At 32.7% G+C, this 15,009-nt stretch overlaps 2 protein-coding genes across 2 annotated transcripts in view; both read right to left on the minus strand.

Annotated features, from left to right (window-relative positions):
- Nucleotides 1-8,411, minus strand: part of LOC145330160 (uncharacterized) — an 11,396-nt gene extending 2,985 nt beyond the window's left edge. The window contains exons 1-9 of the mRNA XM_080174746.1: nucleotides 8,355-8,411; nucleotides 7,498-7,530; nucleotides 6,835-6,938; nucleotides 6,074-6,151; nucleotides 5,442-5,516; nucleotides 5,004-5,083; nucleotides 4,482-4,537; nucleotides 3,989-4,093; nucleotides 2,394-2,429 (exon numbers count right to left, since the gene is read on the minus strand). Of these exons, the coding sequence (XP_080030872.1) occupies nucleotides 2,394-2,429; nucleotides 3,989-4,093; nucleotides 4,482-4,537; nucleotides 5,004-5,083; nucleotides 5,442-5,516; nucleotides 6,074-6,151; nucleotides 6,835-6,938; nucleotides 7,498-7,530; nucleotides 8,355-8,406 (619 nt within the window). The 5' untranslated portion in view covers nucleotides 8,407-8,411. The remainder of the gene's footprint in view (nucleotides 1-2,393; nucleotides 2,430-3,988; nucleotides 4,094-4,481; nucleotides 4,538-5,003; nucleotides 5,084-5,441; nucleotides 5,517-6,073; nucleotides 6,152-6,834; nucleotides 6,939-7,497; nucleotides 7,531-8,354) is intronic.
- The window catches only part of LOC145330154 (uncharacterized), a 246,091-nt gene that overhangs the window by 46,978 nt on the left and 184,104 nt on the right, over nucleotides 1-15,009 (minus strand). The gene's annotated exons all lie outside the window — the stretch shown is intronic.

A 15,009-nucleotide genomic window follows, 5' to 3' on the forward strand; every position in this document is an offset into this window, starting at 1 on the left:
AATATATTTGTAAAAAAATCAAGTGACCGTTCGCATGCACTTATGTCTTTATATTTTAACTGTCCGTCTCGCCCCTAGAGGACATTTGGGGCACTTGAGAAGGGGGAGTTGTTTCCCAAAACCTGTTTTTTTTTAATTTAAATTTCGCCCCAACCCATTTTTTAAATTTTTGGTTTCAAATTTTTTTTTTTGGGGGGGGTAACTTTTTCTAGTGGCGATTTCTCTTTGGAGGGTGGTGGTACCCTCCCTCAAAATAGTTATAAACCTTCCCGGGACCTATGAAAAGCTACCCTGTTAACCCTTACAGATCGGGGGGGGGGGGTCATATTGACCCCCCCCTCTAGTTTTTTCAATGTCATTTTTTTTGTAGGTAAGATAGAGAGTTGTGACTTCATGACTTTTTAAGTTTAGTAATTACACGTCAGCAAGAATTGGTCTTATAAGGATATCTGGTCTGTGTCGGTCGTGGCAACCGGTCAAAGTCAGTTAGGTGGCACTAAATTTAGAAAAAATTTTAAATAAATCTTAATTTCTTCATTATGACTTTTGTGTCTAAGATAGAGACCTAAATTTTTTTTTTGTGAATACTGGGATATCAATGAACATCTGAGAATAGTGGTGTTATGACCGTTTGACCGTTTGACCGCTTCCTGACTGATTTTATGACCGATTTTTTGTCCGGCTTTTACTATAAACTTACATCATGTATATAGTGGCTTCTATTACAGCTAGAGACCTAAAAATTGTTGTGGTACATCCTTGAGCAATAATAAACTTCCGTGAGTAGTAAGGTCATGACCGTTTGACCACTCCTTGACCGATTTTTGACCGATTTTCTATTTCCTACCTGTAATTTTGCTGCTTTTAGGCTGCCAGCTGCCGAATTTCAAAACAGCTCTAGACCAACCAAATTTTTTATGTAGTCTTTTATTGTGATCAGAAACAGATAAAAATATTAATTGGCGCCGCCAACCGCCGTTTTACCGCCGTAACCGCCGAAAATGGCGGTTTCCGTTATTTGCCGTTTTTCGGCGATGTTCAGAAACAGTAATTTTTTTGTTATAAAAAATAAAAGTTCGTCCTAAAATTTGGTGATCCTAGCTTTAAAATTGGCCGCTCTACAGCTGTTTTAATATTTAGCGGCTGGCCGCTAAAAAGCGGCTAAGGAGCGGTCTGACTGCTATGACTAGAAAAGGCAATTTTCTCTAAAAATACACATGAACCACCAGAAAAAAAATTTATGTCTCTAACTGTAACAGGAGCCGAGATAGAGGGGGGGGTCAATATGACCCCCCCCCCCCCCCCCCCCCCCCCCCCGATCTATTAAGGTGGGAATTGGGGCCCGAGCTGTAAGGGTTAAGGAGAACCCGATCGGTTCAGCGGTTAGAGAAGTCCTTTGGTACAAACCAATTGGAGTATATATTGTATTGGTACAGAATATCTTTTCAAAATAAATCATAAATAGCAGCCAGGAAATTTCATTTACAATTAAAAAATAGAACAAATTCATTTCTAAAAAGCAAGGACGATGATTTGCTTAACTTGGAAGCTAAAAATATTTTTGCCTGACCTCTCCTCCCTTCCCTTAGATGCTAGGTGCGAAGCAACAACTAGTATAAATATAAGGAAAGGGTGGTTGGAATTGGAAGTCTTAAATTTAGAGGATCAAAATATAAAAAAGGTTGGGATATTGTCCCTTTCGTGATAACGATAATTCAGGAACAATAAAAGTAGCGGCAAAAGTTAACTAAGTGATCTACTAAATATCGCCAGCCACCTAACAATATACAGATATACAAAAATGAGAGACAGGCACGAATGGTTATAGACAGGGGCGTCCAAGCTTTTTATTTTGGGGGGGTAAAATTTTTTTTTTTTCTTACGTCATAATCAGTCCGACACTAATACTAGGTTCAAAATTTTTACCCCGGGGGTAAAATTTGCTTGGGGGGGGGGTGTAATTACCCCCCCTGAAATCTGTTGGCAGGGGTAAAATTTGTTTACCCCCCCCAAAAATTTAATTTTATTAAAAATTTAGTAATAAAAATGCGTGTTGGAGATTTTTTATTTTGGAGGGGGTATTTACCCCCCTAAAATTGTTTGGGGGGGGGGGGGTAAATCTTAAATGGGGGGGTGGGTTAAAATGAAAAAAATTTTGGGGGTGCCTACGGCATCCCCAAATTCGTTTGGGGAGGGTAATCGCCCCATTACTTCCCCCCCTGGACGTCTATGGTTATAAAGTAGCTTTCTACTAGAAATATTTTTTAAAAGCGTGCTGCAGAGAGAAATCTTTTCAATATATTTTTATTTAAATGGCGGCTTTGGCTCAAGCTTTTATCTTATACTGGACTTGATCGCTCTTATTTTTATTTTATTAATTTCAAAGGTCTCACCAGGAGGTATATTTGCTCTAACAATCCTTTCCCATTCTAAATAAATAAAATTTAACATTAGTTTATATTGAATATCATTTTTTGCGTTCACAAAAAAGTACATTGTTAAGCATTGATAAACTCCCCACCTAATATTTTTAAGACAGATTGAGATTATTTTTTTGTTTGTTTAATACTTTAGGTCAGGTTAGGTTATTCTATATTGGATACTTGGATTATGACTCCCCACAGAGTAAGGGACCATCCACAGGGTGTTTGGCCTAGGGGGAAAAATAACGAGTGTTCAACATGCACTTTTTGTGAAAGCACCTAACATATTACTATAAAGAATGGTTTAGAGGCCAGGGGCGAAGGAGAATATATCTGAGTAACTGGCTACATACCTCAATTTAGGATTTGATCTTGGAACAAATATGTCTGAATTTTTCATTTGTAAAGGTTTAATTTCCTTATCATTTTAGAAAAATTAAACTAAGTAAGACGACAATTACTGTGAAGGCTATCCATAATTTTTTTGCCAGATAAATGTACCAAAAGAGAGAAAAATAAATATAAATGGGAGGAAATTTTAGAGTCTTTACTTGACGTGACACGTAATGGCTATAATTTGAATAATTGTTCACAGGAATGGTTGTTCAGTAAGGTATTCATGTCTTTTGGTGTACAAAAAAAAGTTATTTTACCACCCTACCTATTTTTACAGACTCAACAAGGATGACAACATCCATAAAAGCGAAGCACTGAAACGGTAGGACAAACAGACATTAATACTTGTATAGTGTCTGAACTGAATAATCAGAATATAAAAGTATAAGATTCGAAGCAAAATTGTAAGTAAATTTGTTGAAAAACTGCTTGATACAGGATAATGTTTATGGACATACTTACATCTTTAGGGCTTGATTATAGAGTTGCTTTGCTTAAAAAATTGTTCTTTGTTGTCCCAGGAATCAATATACCAAATATCAGATCAAACGGATAATTAGATCATATAAAAATTTGTTGTTAAAAAAGTAGAAAAATCAACATGTTTAAAATGGACGTACGGACATTTTGGTAATGATTATAGAGTTGCTACGCTTTCTAAATCGTACCTAACTACTACAGAAATCACCATGCAAAGTTTGAAATCGATAGGACAATTCTAACATGCTTAAATTAACGAATAAAAGCTAACTATCTCGGACGGACGTACGGACGGACCAACCCTAATTATAGAAAAGCTTCGCTTTTAATTATTCAAAATCAATACTTCTAAGTCCCGCTGTTGTAATCAAAATATTGTTTTTATATATCGTCTTATTTGAAAGTTGTCAATATATAGACTAACAAAGCTATAATTAGCCTGTCTTAATTTAAAAATAAATTGATAATAAAGGTAATTTAAATTTTCATATTTTTTATGATTACTTTAGATCAGGTTAGGTTAGGTTATATTGGGTTATTAGTAATCCAGCAGATTATGGTCAAGGTTATGCAAGTATGGTCCCCTCAGGGTTATAGCTCCATCTTTACTTTTTAATAAGAAATGAGGGAATTTTAGCGATATATAGGCACTTTAAGGGAAAAACCCATTGAATCTGGCCAGACAATACCTATGAAGTAATCAGCAGCAGCTTGAGGTCCAGCCTCCATGACTTGGCCCATAGATTTACTCATACAATCTCCCTTCACTTTATCAATACTGGGAAACCATTGCTCTAAAAATAACTTCATTTCAAGCTAAATTCACATATTTTTGCGTTGGGCATTATTATTATATTTTTTTATGAAAGTGGCCTTGCCTCTAGTCTTTAGGGCCAATATTGCTAGAGAGACGGTGTTCTATATATATTTTGTATTGTATAGAAAGAAAAATTCATGCAGAAAATAAACTATAAACAGCCTAATACCTGCCCCTTACCAAAACTAAATTTTCCTAAAATATAATAATATTCTAATAGGAATCCTTACATCTATTTTAAAATTTAAAATTGTACTTACTGCTGCTATAATAAACGCTCTAAAAATTTTATTTTTATGTAAGGTTTAGTCAATATACAAAAAAACATTCTAACAAAGATATATTCTGTGAAGAAAAAAAGTTACCTATTCTTTTGCGACCATCAAGAAGAAAAATTGTTTGTCGGAAAGTCCAACTTGTTCTAAAAGGAATGTTTTAAGAGATTTATAGGGAAGTGTGGGGACATTGGACTGTAATTAATCATGGCCTTGTAATTAATCATGGCCTGACGGACTAAGTGAAATATAGAAAAGCTTTGTTAATAAAAAAAAATGTAAGGTGTTAATGGTGTTGATCCAAGATGTGTAATCGGACTTACACATTATATATCCTATCCTATAATATAAAGTAGTAAGGTGTTTTTTTTTTGTTTAATTTTTCCTGGGTCTAGCGAAGGATCTCCCTAACCACTGAACCGATACGGTAGCTTCTCATAAATACTGGGAATGTTTATAGCTTAGCTATTTCGGAACCACCCCACCCCCTTAAAAAAATCTACTCCAATCCCTTAAATTTTCTTTTTGAAACTAAAATTAAATGGAGGGTGGGGGGGGGGGGACTCAAGCCCCCATCTCCTTAAGTATAAAAGTTTTCATTAAAAACTGTACGTCATATTTTCTTGAAAGTTCCAGATGGACTCCTTGACTGATTTATACCAGGTATCCGAGTTTCTTGTAGATAGAACAACCTTAAATATTTATCTTTGATTATATAAAGTAAAGTAACATGGTGTCTTTCTGTCTGTCTGTCTGTCTAATTGTAGCAAAGAAGAAGTAACCTTTTCAATAAATCTTCATAGATCCTAGAAAGGTTTTTAAAAATTTTAGTGAATTGTACCTCCAACCTCCTGATACAAATTGCCCTTGAGAAAATACTTTTTACTCTTTATTTCTAAAACTAAATTGAAAAAAATTGAAAAAGACTGGCCGACGTCCTCCCCTTTTCATAAGTGCCAAAAGAAACCTCTAGGGGCGTAGCCGCCAGTATATTTAAAAAGAAAAAAATATTACTTCTTGGAGATAAAGAATATGGCATTAAAAATCTACCTTTGCGTTTGGATATACTTGGGACAGTTCTTTCCATTTTAAGCTGAATGGATAATCAACTCCGGCTACACAACCCTGCAAAATTATAAATTGATCCAGGGATCTAAAGGGATAAGGCAATGGCCGATAAATTGATGTACATCTTCAATAATGCTACTCAAAATTCTAATTTTGATCCTTGCATGTTATCTGGGTTGGGCCGTCCGTAACGAACACAGTAATAGTATCTGACTGATTAGGACGTAACAAAAAAAATTAGCCAATGAGAGGCCGTTATTGACCAATGGTAAAATTTATAGTGGCCTCTCATTGGCAAATTTTTTTGTTACGTCATAATCAGTCAGACACTACTACTGTGTTCGTCCGTAACGAATTCCTTTTGTCGGGGATCTAAAGGGATAAGACAATAGCCGATAAATTGATGTACATCCCTAATGATGTCACACAAAATTGACCCTTCCGTAGAAAAAATAGTGGTTGAAACTTTTGAACACTCGACTTAATAAATTTAATCAAATTTAGTCCCCAATGTTGTTAAGCCAACGAATAATAAAACGTTATTATAAAACTTTGGGGACTAGTGTAAAAAACATTGTCTCCTCTCTCTGTCATTTGTACTTATTTATTGTCACCTTTTTCTTGAAGAAATCTCTCCATTGTTGAGGGGTGTTCTTTCCTTCAAAACCATCCAACCAAATATCTAAATCTTCCTGAAACAAATATCCGTTAGTTGGTCATTCCATTTATTATCAAACAGGGATCAAATGGGATAAGACAATGGACCAACAATTTTGTGTACATTCCTAATGATTATACACAAAATTACCCCTTATATTTAGCATTTTAGGCCCTAAACTTAATGAACGAACATATTAAAATTTTACTTTCAACATCCAACTAAACTCAAGACTGAAAATGGTGCAATGTCCACCGAAATATATTTCAATAAATAACTAAGAAGTATCAAAAACTTTTTCACTCAGTGAATTTATTAATAAAAGACCCCCAAAGTGTTCACCCAGGAAATAAGAAAATGTAATCATAAAACTTTGGGGAGTAGCGTTATTAGAAATGCTTGGACCAATGGACACAACAAGTTTTTTAAACCCTATCAAGTTCCCAAAGTTTTGGGTTTGTGCTTGAAAATGAGATAACATAATTTAAAAACATTTCGTAATTTACAGTCCGTTGTTATCTCCCTTCACGTTCAAAATAAAATGAACACCTGATAAAGAGGCGCTTTATATAATTTACTCGAAACATTTACAGATAAACACCAGAAAATCAATAGTTCCGTTGATTTTTCGAACGCCGTAAGTTTTTTTAAAATTCTGAAGCCCCCTCCTACACTCCCTCTGAAATTCATACCATTTTAAGTAAATGTTTTCTTTACCTGTGTCCCCATTAGAACCTCTGACATATGATAACATTTTCCCTTGAGTAGGATAGTCAGGGCACTTTTCATGGACAGCGTTCCTGTTCGGGGTAACCCAGCACCTACAAAAATCATTCAAGACGTTTCTTTGTGTTTTCCTCTGAAGTTCCTTTTTGAGCAGAGAATCTCCTCGAAACAAAACAAAAAATATAGTGTGGGGTAGTATAGTATTTTAGATTTTATTACTTTAGATTAGGTTAAGGCACCGCAAGTATAGGTCTAGCAGAAGTATGACATATGAAACTAATTATCTCTTTTATTTAAATCTAATTTAAAAAGGGTTGGTTGCTCGAAGGGCACTTTATGGGTAAGCATTCATTTTCTAATAGTACCAAATAACATGAATTGGGCATGGTATATATCTTCTTATAACCCTTCTTCTAAAGCAAATCTTAAATGTTTACCAGGATTTTAAGATATTTTCGCTATCCTAATGACATTGTTACTGCACACTTTTTGACATAAAAACTAACTATACAACAATATTTGACAGGGTTTTAAAATTTAAAATTAAATATTAACAAGATATATGATAGTTATTTATTTCAGTATGGCCCAAAACCGGTCCTAGTCCAGAGGAAACGGATTGGATTCGGAGCCATACCTACTGTAAAAACTTACCAATGACAAGTATTTCATCTGCCTTAGTGCCAGCTACCTAAATAAGGTGAAAAGTATTTCCAGTATGGCTTCGAAACCAATTAATATCCCCTGGATTATAACCGGTTCTTATCCCTACTGAAAAATCATGTATAGCATCATATTACAGACAATTTCAACAACTACTAAAATAAAAAGCATAAAACTAATGTCAATTTTGTCAACCCGGGGCTAACAAAACTGAATTTAAACTTGTATTTTTTACTTCAATTTTCGCGGAAATCTATATGTAATACGGTGCGATAAATAACTAGTCTAGTAAGGATTCGAAACTGATAAGTATCTACTGGATAAGAACCGGTTTTCAGCTACACTAAACAGCATTATCTTAAATTTTAGAATTTATTTTATTTTAATATCCGCGGAAAGTTTCAGGAGGGTCTTGAGAGAAAGAAAGATAGAAACAAATTTGTAACATTAAGAAAGGAAGTTCACACGATAAGTATCTTTTAAAAAGTAATTTTTAAATAAATTTAAATGAAGCATATTTCCTTCCTGTTAACCGTAAATGGCGTAAACAATTACAATTTTTGCAATTCATTTTTAAATTTGAATTTTTACAACTATTCTAAAAATTGTTAAATAAGTGTTATTAAAATAATAGTTTTTCCTAACATTTATGGATATTATTACTAGCGGTTGCGCTCCTTACATATATAGGCTGTGTATTCGAATGGCTATTATAGCTTAAAACCATACAGGGACCTATGTAAAGCTTCCTTTAAAACAAACTCAGTGGGTCCAGTAGTTTTTAAAAGCTACTTACAAAATAAATCTTTACTACTTTATATAATAGGATAGATAGAAAAAATATAAACCTACCTCTTTAGTTTGGCTCATATCATTGCCTTTTATAAGGTATGAGGCCATTGTTATCTAAGAAATAATATTCTTTTTTTAAATTAAAGGTTGAAATAAGAATGACAAAATAGATTTTTACTGAAAAAATTAGAGTAAAACACTAGAGGGAGAAAGGGTTAAATAACTGTACATCCTTATCGCACTGTCCTTGTGTCGAGTTTCTATTGGGTCATTAAAAATCAACCAATGGTGTGGTGTGTATTAAAACAGCCAAGTAGCAGAAAACAATTTGGCATCAGACGAATAGGGTCATTGAAAAAGGACAGGAGGTAGTTATCTTTATATGCATCTATACTATAGATCTGTACTGAAAAAAGAACCAAATATAATTAATTATTTGAAACCATTACTCCGAATATTCATTTAGATTATTTATAATTTTATCTGCTAAAGTCCTTTTGAAATGTTACAAAAATGTGCAGGTTCCATTCAGTTAGTCAGTGGTAGATACATAATTAAAAGACGTATAAAAAAGAATTAGTAAAGAATATAAAATAGTTTAGATAATGGAAAGAAAACGAAGTAGTGGGATTCGTCGTATTTTCACAGTAGCTTTTGATAGGTTGTTTTAGGTTAGGTAAGGTTGGGCAAATGTTAATGATTGCCCTTCAGGGTTATGAAATTGGCCCTGCAGAGTAAGAGCCCCCCCCCCCAAAAAAAAGGATATAAGCTACAAAATACGAGAGTACAGCGAAACCCGCTACTTTGCTTTCTTTTAATGATCCAATGTTTTTACCTTATCCTTAATTAAATTAAAAACCTGATTTTTTTTGTTTGAACTATATATTCTTTTTGAAGTACCTGTTTACCGAACGGAACAACAGTTTACGAGATCTTTCGGCACATCTCATAAACCGATTTATTTGGCTTTATTTCTGACTGTATTTTGAATTGGTATTAAGTATGTGTAATTAATTTTCTGCATTCAGTTCTTGGTCGCGTATTATGGGGGGTGCCAAATTTGATATCTCTAGGGTTTTTTAGTGGAATCAAAATTCCTATGATTTTTTTGAGGTTCACTCAAAGTGCACAGTACTAACCCCTTAATAAACAAATTAAGTTATACCCCTTTAAAATAAATTAAAATAAAGAATGAGGGAGAGGGGTAGTTGAATGCTTGTATGTTTAATATTTTGGGTTAGGTTAGGTTAGGTTGAATTGGGTACTGGGTAACCAATTTAACCAAACTGGGTAGCTCGAAATGTATAGGCCCGCGCAGGATTAGGCCCCCACACAGGTGTTAGTTAAACCTAAGGGAAAAAAACACCCGCCTCCTTTATTCTAAAATTCTTAACATTTCTTGATAGAGAAGGCAATGCTTTTTTCCAGGTTAATAATTCGAAACCACAATCATCTGATCACCTAAAGACAAATAATAGTCAAATGAACCTCATCCTCAACCAAAAAGATTCAGGCTTAACAACCTTTATAAAAATGCTTATTTTAACTAAAATTAGCCTCTGTACCGAACCTAGTAAAAATGTCTGACTCTAATTATGACGTGAAAAAAAAATTGCCAATGAGAGGCCACTATAAATTTTACCATTGATCAATTACAGTGTATATTACCATTCATAGGCTAATTTTTTTACGTTATAATCAAAGGTTCTCTTTACCCCTACCATTTTGGGGTTTTAATAATTTTAGGTGATGTGAGGGTTTGAATCAATTGTCTACCTAACTAACTTTAAGATCAAAACAAAGTTTCCCTAGCACAAAAAAATCATTAAACTTCATTCAATTTCAGGGTTAATAAATGCTTTTCTTTTTCCGCTTCATGCTTAGGCAAATAACGTTGTATGCTACGCCCATATCAGATCTGCATAAATTCTGCACAGCAAAATTTACAGATAAAGGATTACATTCTAAATTTTCTCTTTTTAAATCTTTTAAAACAGAACATTTTATAACTTAATTTTTTTTTAAATTAAGAGATAGAGGCTTATAGTAAAGAAACTAGAATTATATTATTGACCTAATGATTTTTAAATACAAGTATAACAGTGATATTCAGTAATTTAAGTAAATTTACAACAGAATATCATAGAATTTATGTTCTGACAACTAAATTAGTATTTAGCATCAAAATTAAGCGCTGTCAAATTATATATGTCCGTCTGTGTGTCTGACAGTCTTTTTTTTTATAAATGTTTATATCATTGTTTCTTTTTTAAAGCTGGCATTTTTAAAATTACTTGCTATTTTATATTAATCAATTAACTAAACGACAAGGATGACAACATTCATAAAAGCGAAGCTCTGAAACGTATGACAGACGAATATTAACTCTTGTAGAGTATCATAAATGAATATACAAGTTTTGACAAAATAATACGTAAAATTGTTGCAAAAATTCTTAAATAAAATACTGTTTGAAGACATACTGATATTTTAGGACTTGATTGATTATAGAGTTGCTTCGCTCATTAGATTGCACTTTATTGTAATAGAAATCAGTACTCCAACATCAGGCCAATCGGATATTGTATCACATAAAAAATGGTTGTTAAAATAGTTAAAAATCAACATGTTTTAAATGTACGTACGGACATTCTGGTAACGATAATAGAGTTGCCACGCTTTCTAAATAGTACCTAACTACTACAGGAATCTTCATGCAAAGTTTGGAATCGATAGGATAATTATAACATGCCAAAATTAATTTTAAAAGCTATCTGTTACGTAAGTGCGGACCGACCCTAATTATAGAAAAGCGTTGCTTTTAGAAATAATTTGTTTATCACTTTGCTATGTATATGAAACAACTGAGGACTTCAAGCAACAAAATTCAACTTGTGTAGGTTTTTAGGTGTTCAATTGTTTCACCAAAAATGTTAAACATTGAAATAAGATCTTAGTTGTTAAAAAAAAAAAAAATTTCAAAGTCTAAAATATCCCATCTGCATGACTTAAACAATGAAACAATTCAAAAAGATAAAATAGATTATGTCATTTAGCATAACATCTTAATGGCTTGATTTAAGGTATATTTTAAACTATATTTTAGGTATTTTATATTCAAATGGAAAGTTCTTGCAGCGTTTTGGGGTCGAGGTGTAGGGTGTGATGCCCATTCCCTCCCTTCCCAAATATTTTTTTCTAGAATACTATTTTAAACGTAAATATTTTGCGAAATTTGTTTTAAATTTTTCAAATAATTTACGGACGAGATAGAACCCCCCCTGTATGTTTTCTTTTGAAGTTTTGGTGTGTGTGTAAGTGTGCGTTTGTGTGTATAAGTGTGCGTGTGTGCCGGGCATATCGCTTAGGCTAAATATAAAGTGTGCACTGTTCAGTAAAGAGACTTTTCTATAATTTAGGTCGTATCGTCCGTAGGTCCGTATGTCTGCCTAGCCTTAACTTGAAGCACTGTTAATGAAAGCATATTAGAGCTGTACTATCCATTCTAAACTATGTAAGATGATTTTTGTAAATTATAGGTAAGAATTATAAAGCGAAGCAACTCTAAAATTGTTACCAGAAAATCAGTGCATCCATTTAAAACATGCAGATTTTAAAAGGGTATTTTTTGTATGATATAATTATCCTATTCATCTTATTTTTGAAGTAATGATTTCTAGAACAATTTTCAATATCATTAGCAAATCATCTCTATAATAAAGTTCTGAATAAGTTAGTATGTCTCTAAACAGGATCATGTTTTTATCCAAAATTTGCAATAAAATTATATATTTTGGTTTTCGTGTTGACAGTCGCTATAATTTTACGAATGTCATCCTTGTAAGTATAAAAGCTAATCATTGTGTCATTTGTTTTATGCTAAATTGTAGACTGTCGATCTTTGGAATTAATCTTTCTGTTCAATATTTCAACATCATGATAACTTAGAACAAATTAAATTTGCATTTTGTGGAAAACAGAAAAACACAGGCAATAAAAAATAATTAACATAATAGAACTATTCTTGTCTTTATCAACAGCGGCTATGCACCTAGAGGCCTCTGGGGGCACCTGGGGTAATAGGGGAGGGAGTTTGTCGACCCTCCTTTTTCAATTTAGTCTTCATTGGAAGAGTACAAAAAATATGAGGGGGTGGGTAGCATTTTTTTCATGGTGTATTTATATTGGTAGGGTGAAAATTAGGGTTGGGCCGGATATCCGGCTCTAAATTTTTTTATACTTTACACCAAAAATCTCTGCTTTTTAAAATTTTAAATGGCTATGATTTTCTTATTATTGAAGCTAGAGGAACATTTTTTCTGAACAAGTTTAACTTTATGTAAATTTATATAAGATTTCTGAAGAAATTTTTTGTTGCTACTTTAGTATCTGGTAATTTGGCCGGATATCCGGTAATTTGGCCGGATAACCGGATATTTGCCGGATATCCGGCGTTTGAAATCAGCCTGATATCCGGTATCCGGCCAAAAAAGTATCCGGCCCAACCCTAGTGAAAATACTCTCCCGAAATATAGTTAAAACACTCCTTGGTCCTATGAGAAGCTTCACTATCAAGAAGAACCATATCGGTTTTGTGGTTACTAAGTTCCTTTGTTTCAGACAGACAGATAAAAATCATTTTGCTTTTGATGTGTCTTTATTTAATTAATTATTGGTATTTGCTGTTTTTACCGCGCTTAATGGATTAAACAATTCTTGTTAGGTTGAAAAAGTGCGCGTACTTATTGAACTCTAATCAGTGTCACTAGGCAAAATGTTTTCCTCAAGACTACACAGTTATTTTTGAAATATGTACTATTCATGAATGATCAATATCATTTATAATTATAGTAGTACGCATTCTTGGGGGAAAGCTGGGTTAATACAGCATATACTAATTTAATGTGATCGAAGCCTAGTCTAAAATGCCATCATCTTTTTAGTATTGAAGCTACTCTATAACTCGAAATGTCCATCTATCAGTCTGAAAGATTTCAACAAAAATCCTTAATTATAGGTTGTTTCTTATTCTTTATCAAAGTGTAAAAAGGTGTCTTTTTTGGTCTGGCAATTGCCTGGCCTTACAAGGACATAAGAGCTGGATCTTTAAATCATTTTAGTGGTGAGCTAGATCGGGCTGAGCCGAATTTCAGCAAATCACAGCGCGGCATTTCATAAAATGCTGTGCTCTCTTTGGTGGAAAGTTGGCTCACCCTGATCTGGCAAACCACTAAAATGATTTAAAGATCCAGTTCAGAAAACCTGGAAAAGTCATCTTGGTTTAAGCAAAAAGTTTGATTTTAACTTCTACAAACAATTTACTTACTTTTATGTTAGTTAAATTGTTAATTTAGAAGGATTAATAGAAAATCAATTATGACAAGATTCACAAGATCAAACGGACGGTATGAGTTATAGAGAACATACATTTCAAGGTAAACTTTCCCTATTAGTAAAACATCAATAATAAGCTTTTCTGAAAGTGGCATAACAATAGGTTTAGCAGTTAATATTTACATTGCAGTTGTAATAAATGTATTAAGTATAGATGTATAACACAGACAACTACCTGGATCCAGTGTTGGGGACCTTTATCGTCTGCTAACAAATTTCTTTCTGGTCTTTTGTAGCCACTTGGCTGTGTTAATATTTACGACAATATTGGCTGATATAGAAAGACCCAATCGAAAGGTGGCACAGGGTTTAACTTTATTAACCTCTTCCCCCCTTCATTGTTTTACTTAAATTTAGTTATGCCTAAATTCAAAAAAAATGAATACCAAATTTTATCCGAAAATAGCGACAATATTAAAATTTTTCAAGAAAAAACTTAGTTAAACAGATTTAATATTTTGCAGATTTATTGCTACAAATTATTCACAAATTTGTTCAATTTTATAATTTTATATATTTCAGAAACATTTCAAGTTTAAAAATTAAGATTTACATCTTTCTTTATACATCATTATATATATTTCTGAATTTTGTTTTAAATTGAGGTCAGATTTTTTACAATTAAAAATACAATACTGTAAAAAAAATAACTAATACTCATCATCAAGATCGATAAAATGTTAGTTATTTTCTTCAGTATTTTCAAATGTTTCCAAATGTATCATTTTTGATACACAAGAATATATACCTAATTGATTTAAAACATCTTTCCTCATTACAAATTTATCATATCTTAACAAGTATAAGTATTTAGTAAAAAAAGATATTTTCACAGTTAAACCGCATTCCAATTGGCTTTAAAAATATAAACTATATAAATTTACAAGTTTAAAGAAGCCAAGTTTGAATAGAATGACTGAGATGTTAACCGTGGACAATTTTGCACACCTTACCTGTTTGAGCCAGCTACAGGTTTACCTGGAAATACCAGAAAACCAAAAACGGAATATTAAATAGCAGTGATATCTTGTAAGTTTTTTTTGTTTAATTTTTGTTTAATTATATAATTAATTGAATGCAAGTTTAATCATTTTGAAAATGTGTTTAAGTTTCCCATTTTTTTCTTCTTTGAAATTTCAATTACTTTAAAAACACTTAAAAATTCTTAAACTAAGATAAAAAAAATGCATGTTTTTGATATCATAATAAACAAAAATAATAAAGATTATGATATCGAAAAAATCTCAGCTAAATGCACTTGAAGTGATGTCTAGGTACTTTTTTGCTATTTAGTTTCTGGTACTGCCAGGTAAACCT

The sequence above is a fragment of the Acartia tonsa genome, chromosome 10, assembly GCF_053477335.1.
Source record: "Acartia tonsa isolate MP-2025a chromosome 10, ASM5347733v1, whole genome shotgun sequence".
Lineage (NCBI taxonomy): Eukaryota > Metazoa > Arthropoda > Copepoda > Calanoida > Acartiidae > Acartia > Acartia tonsa.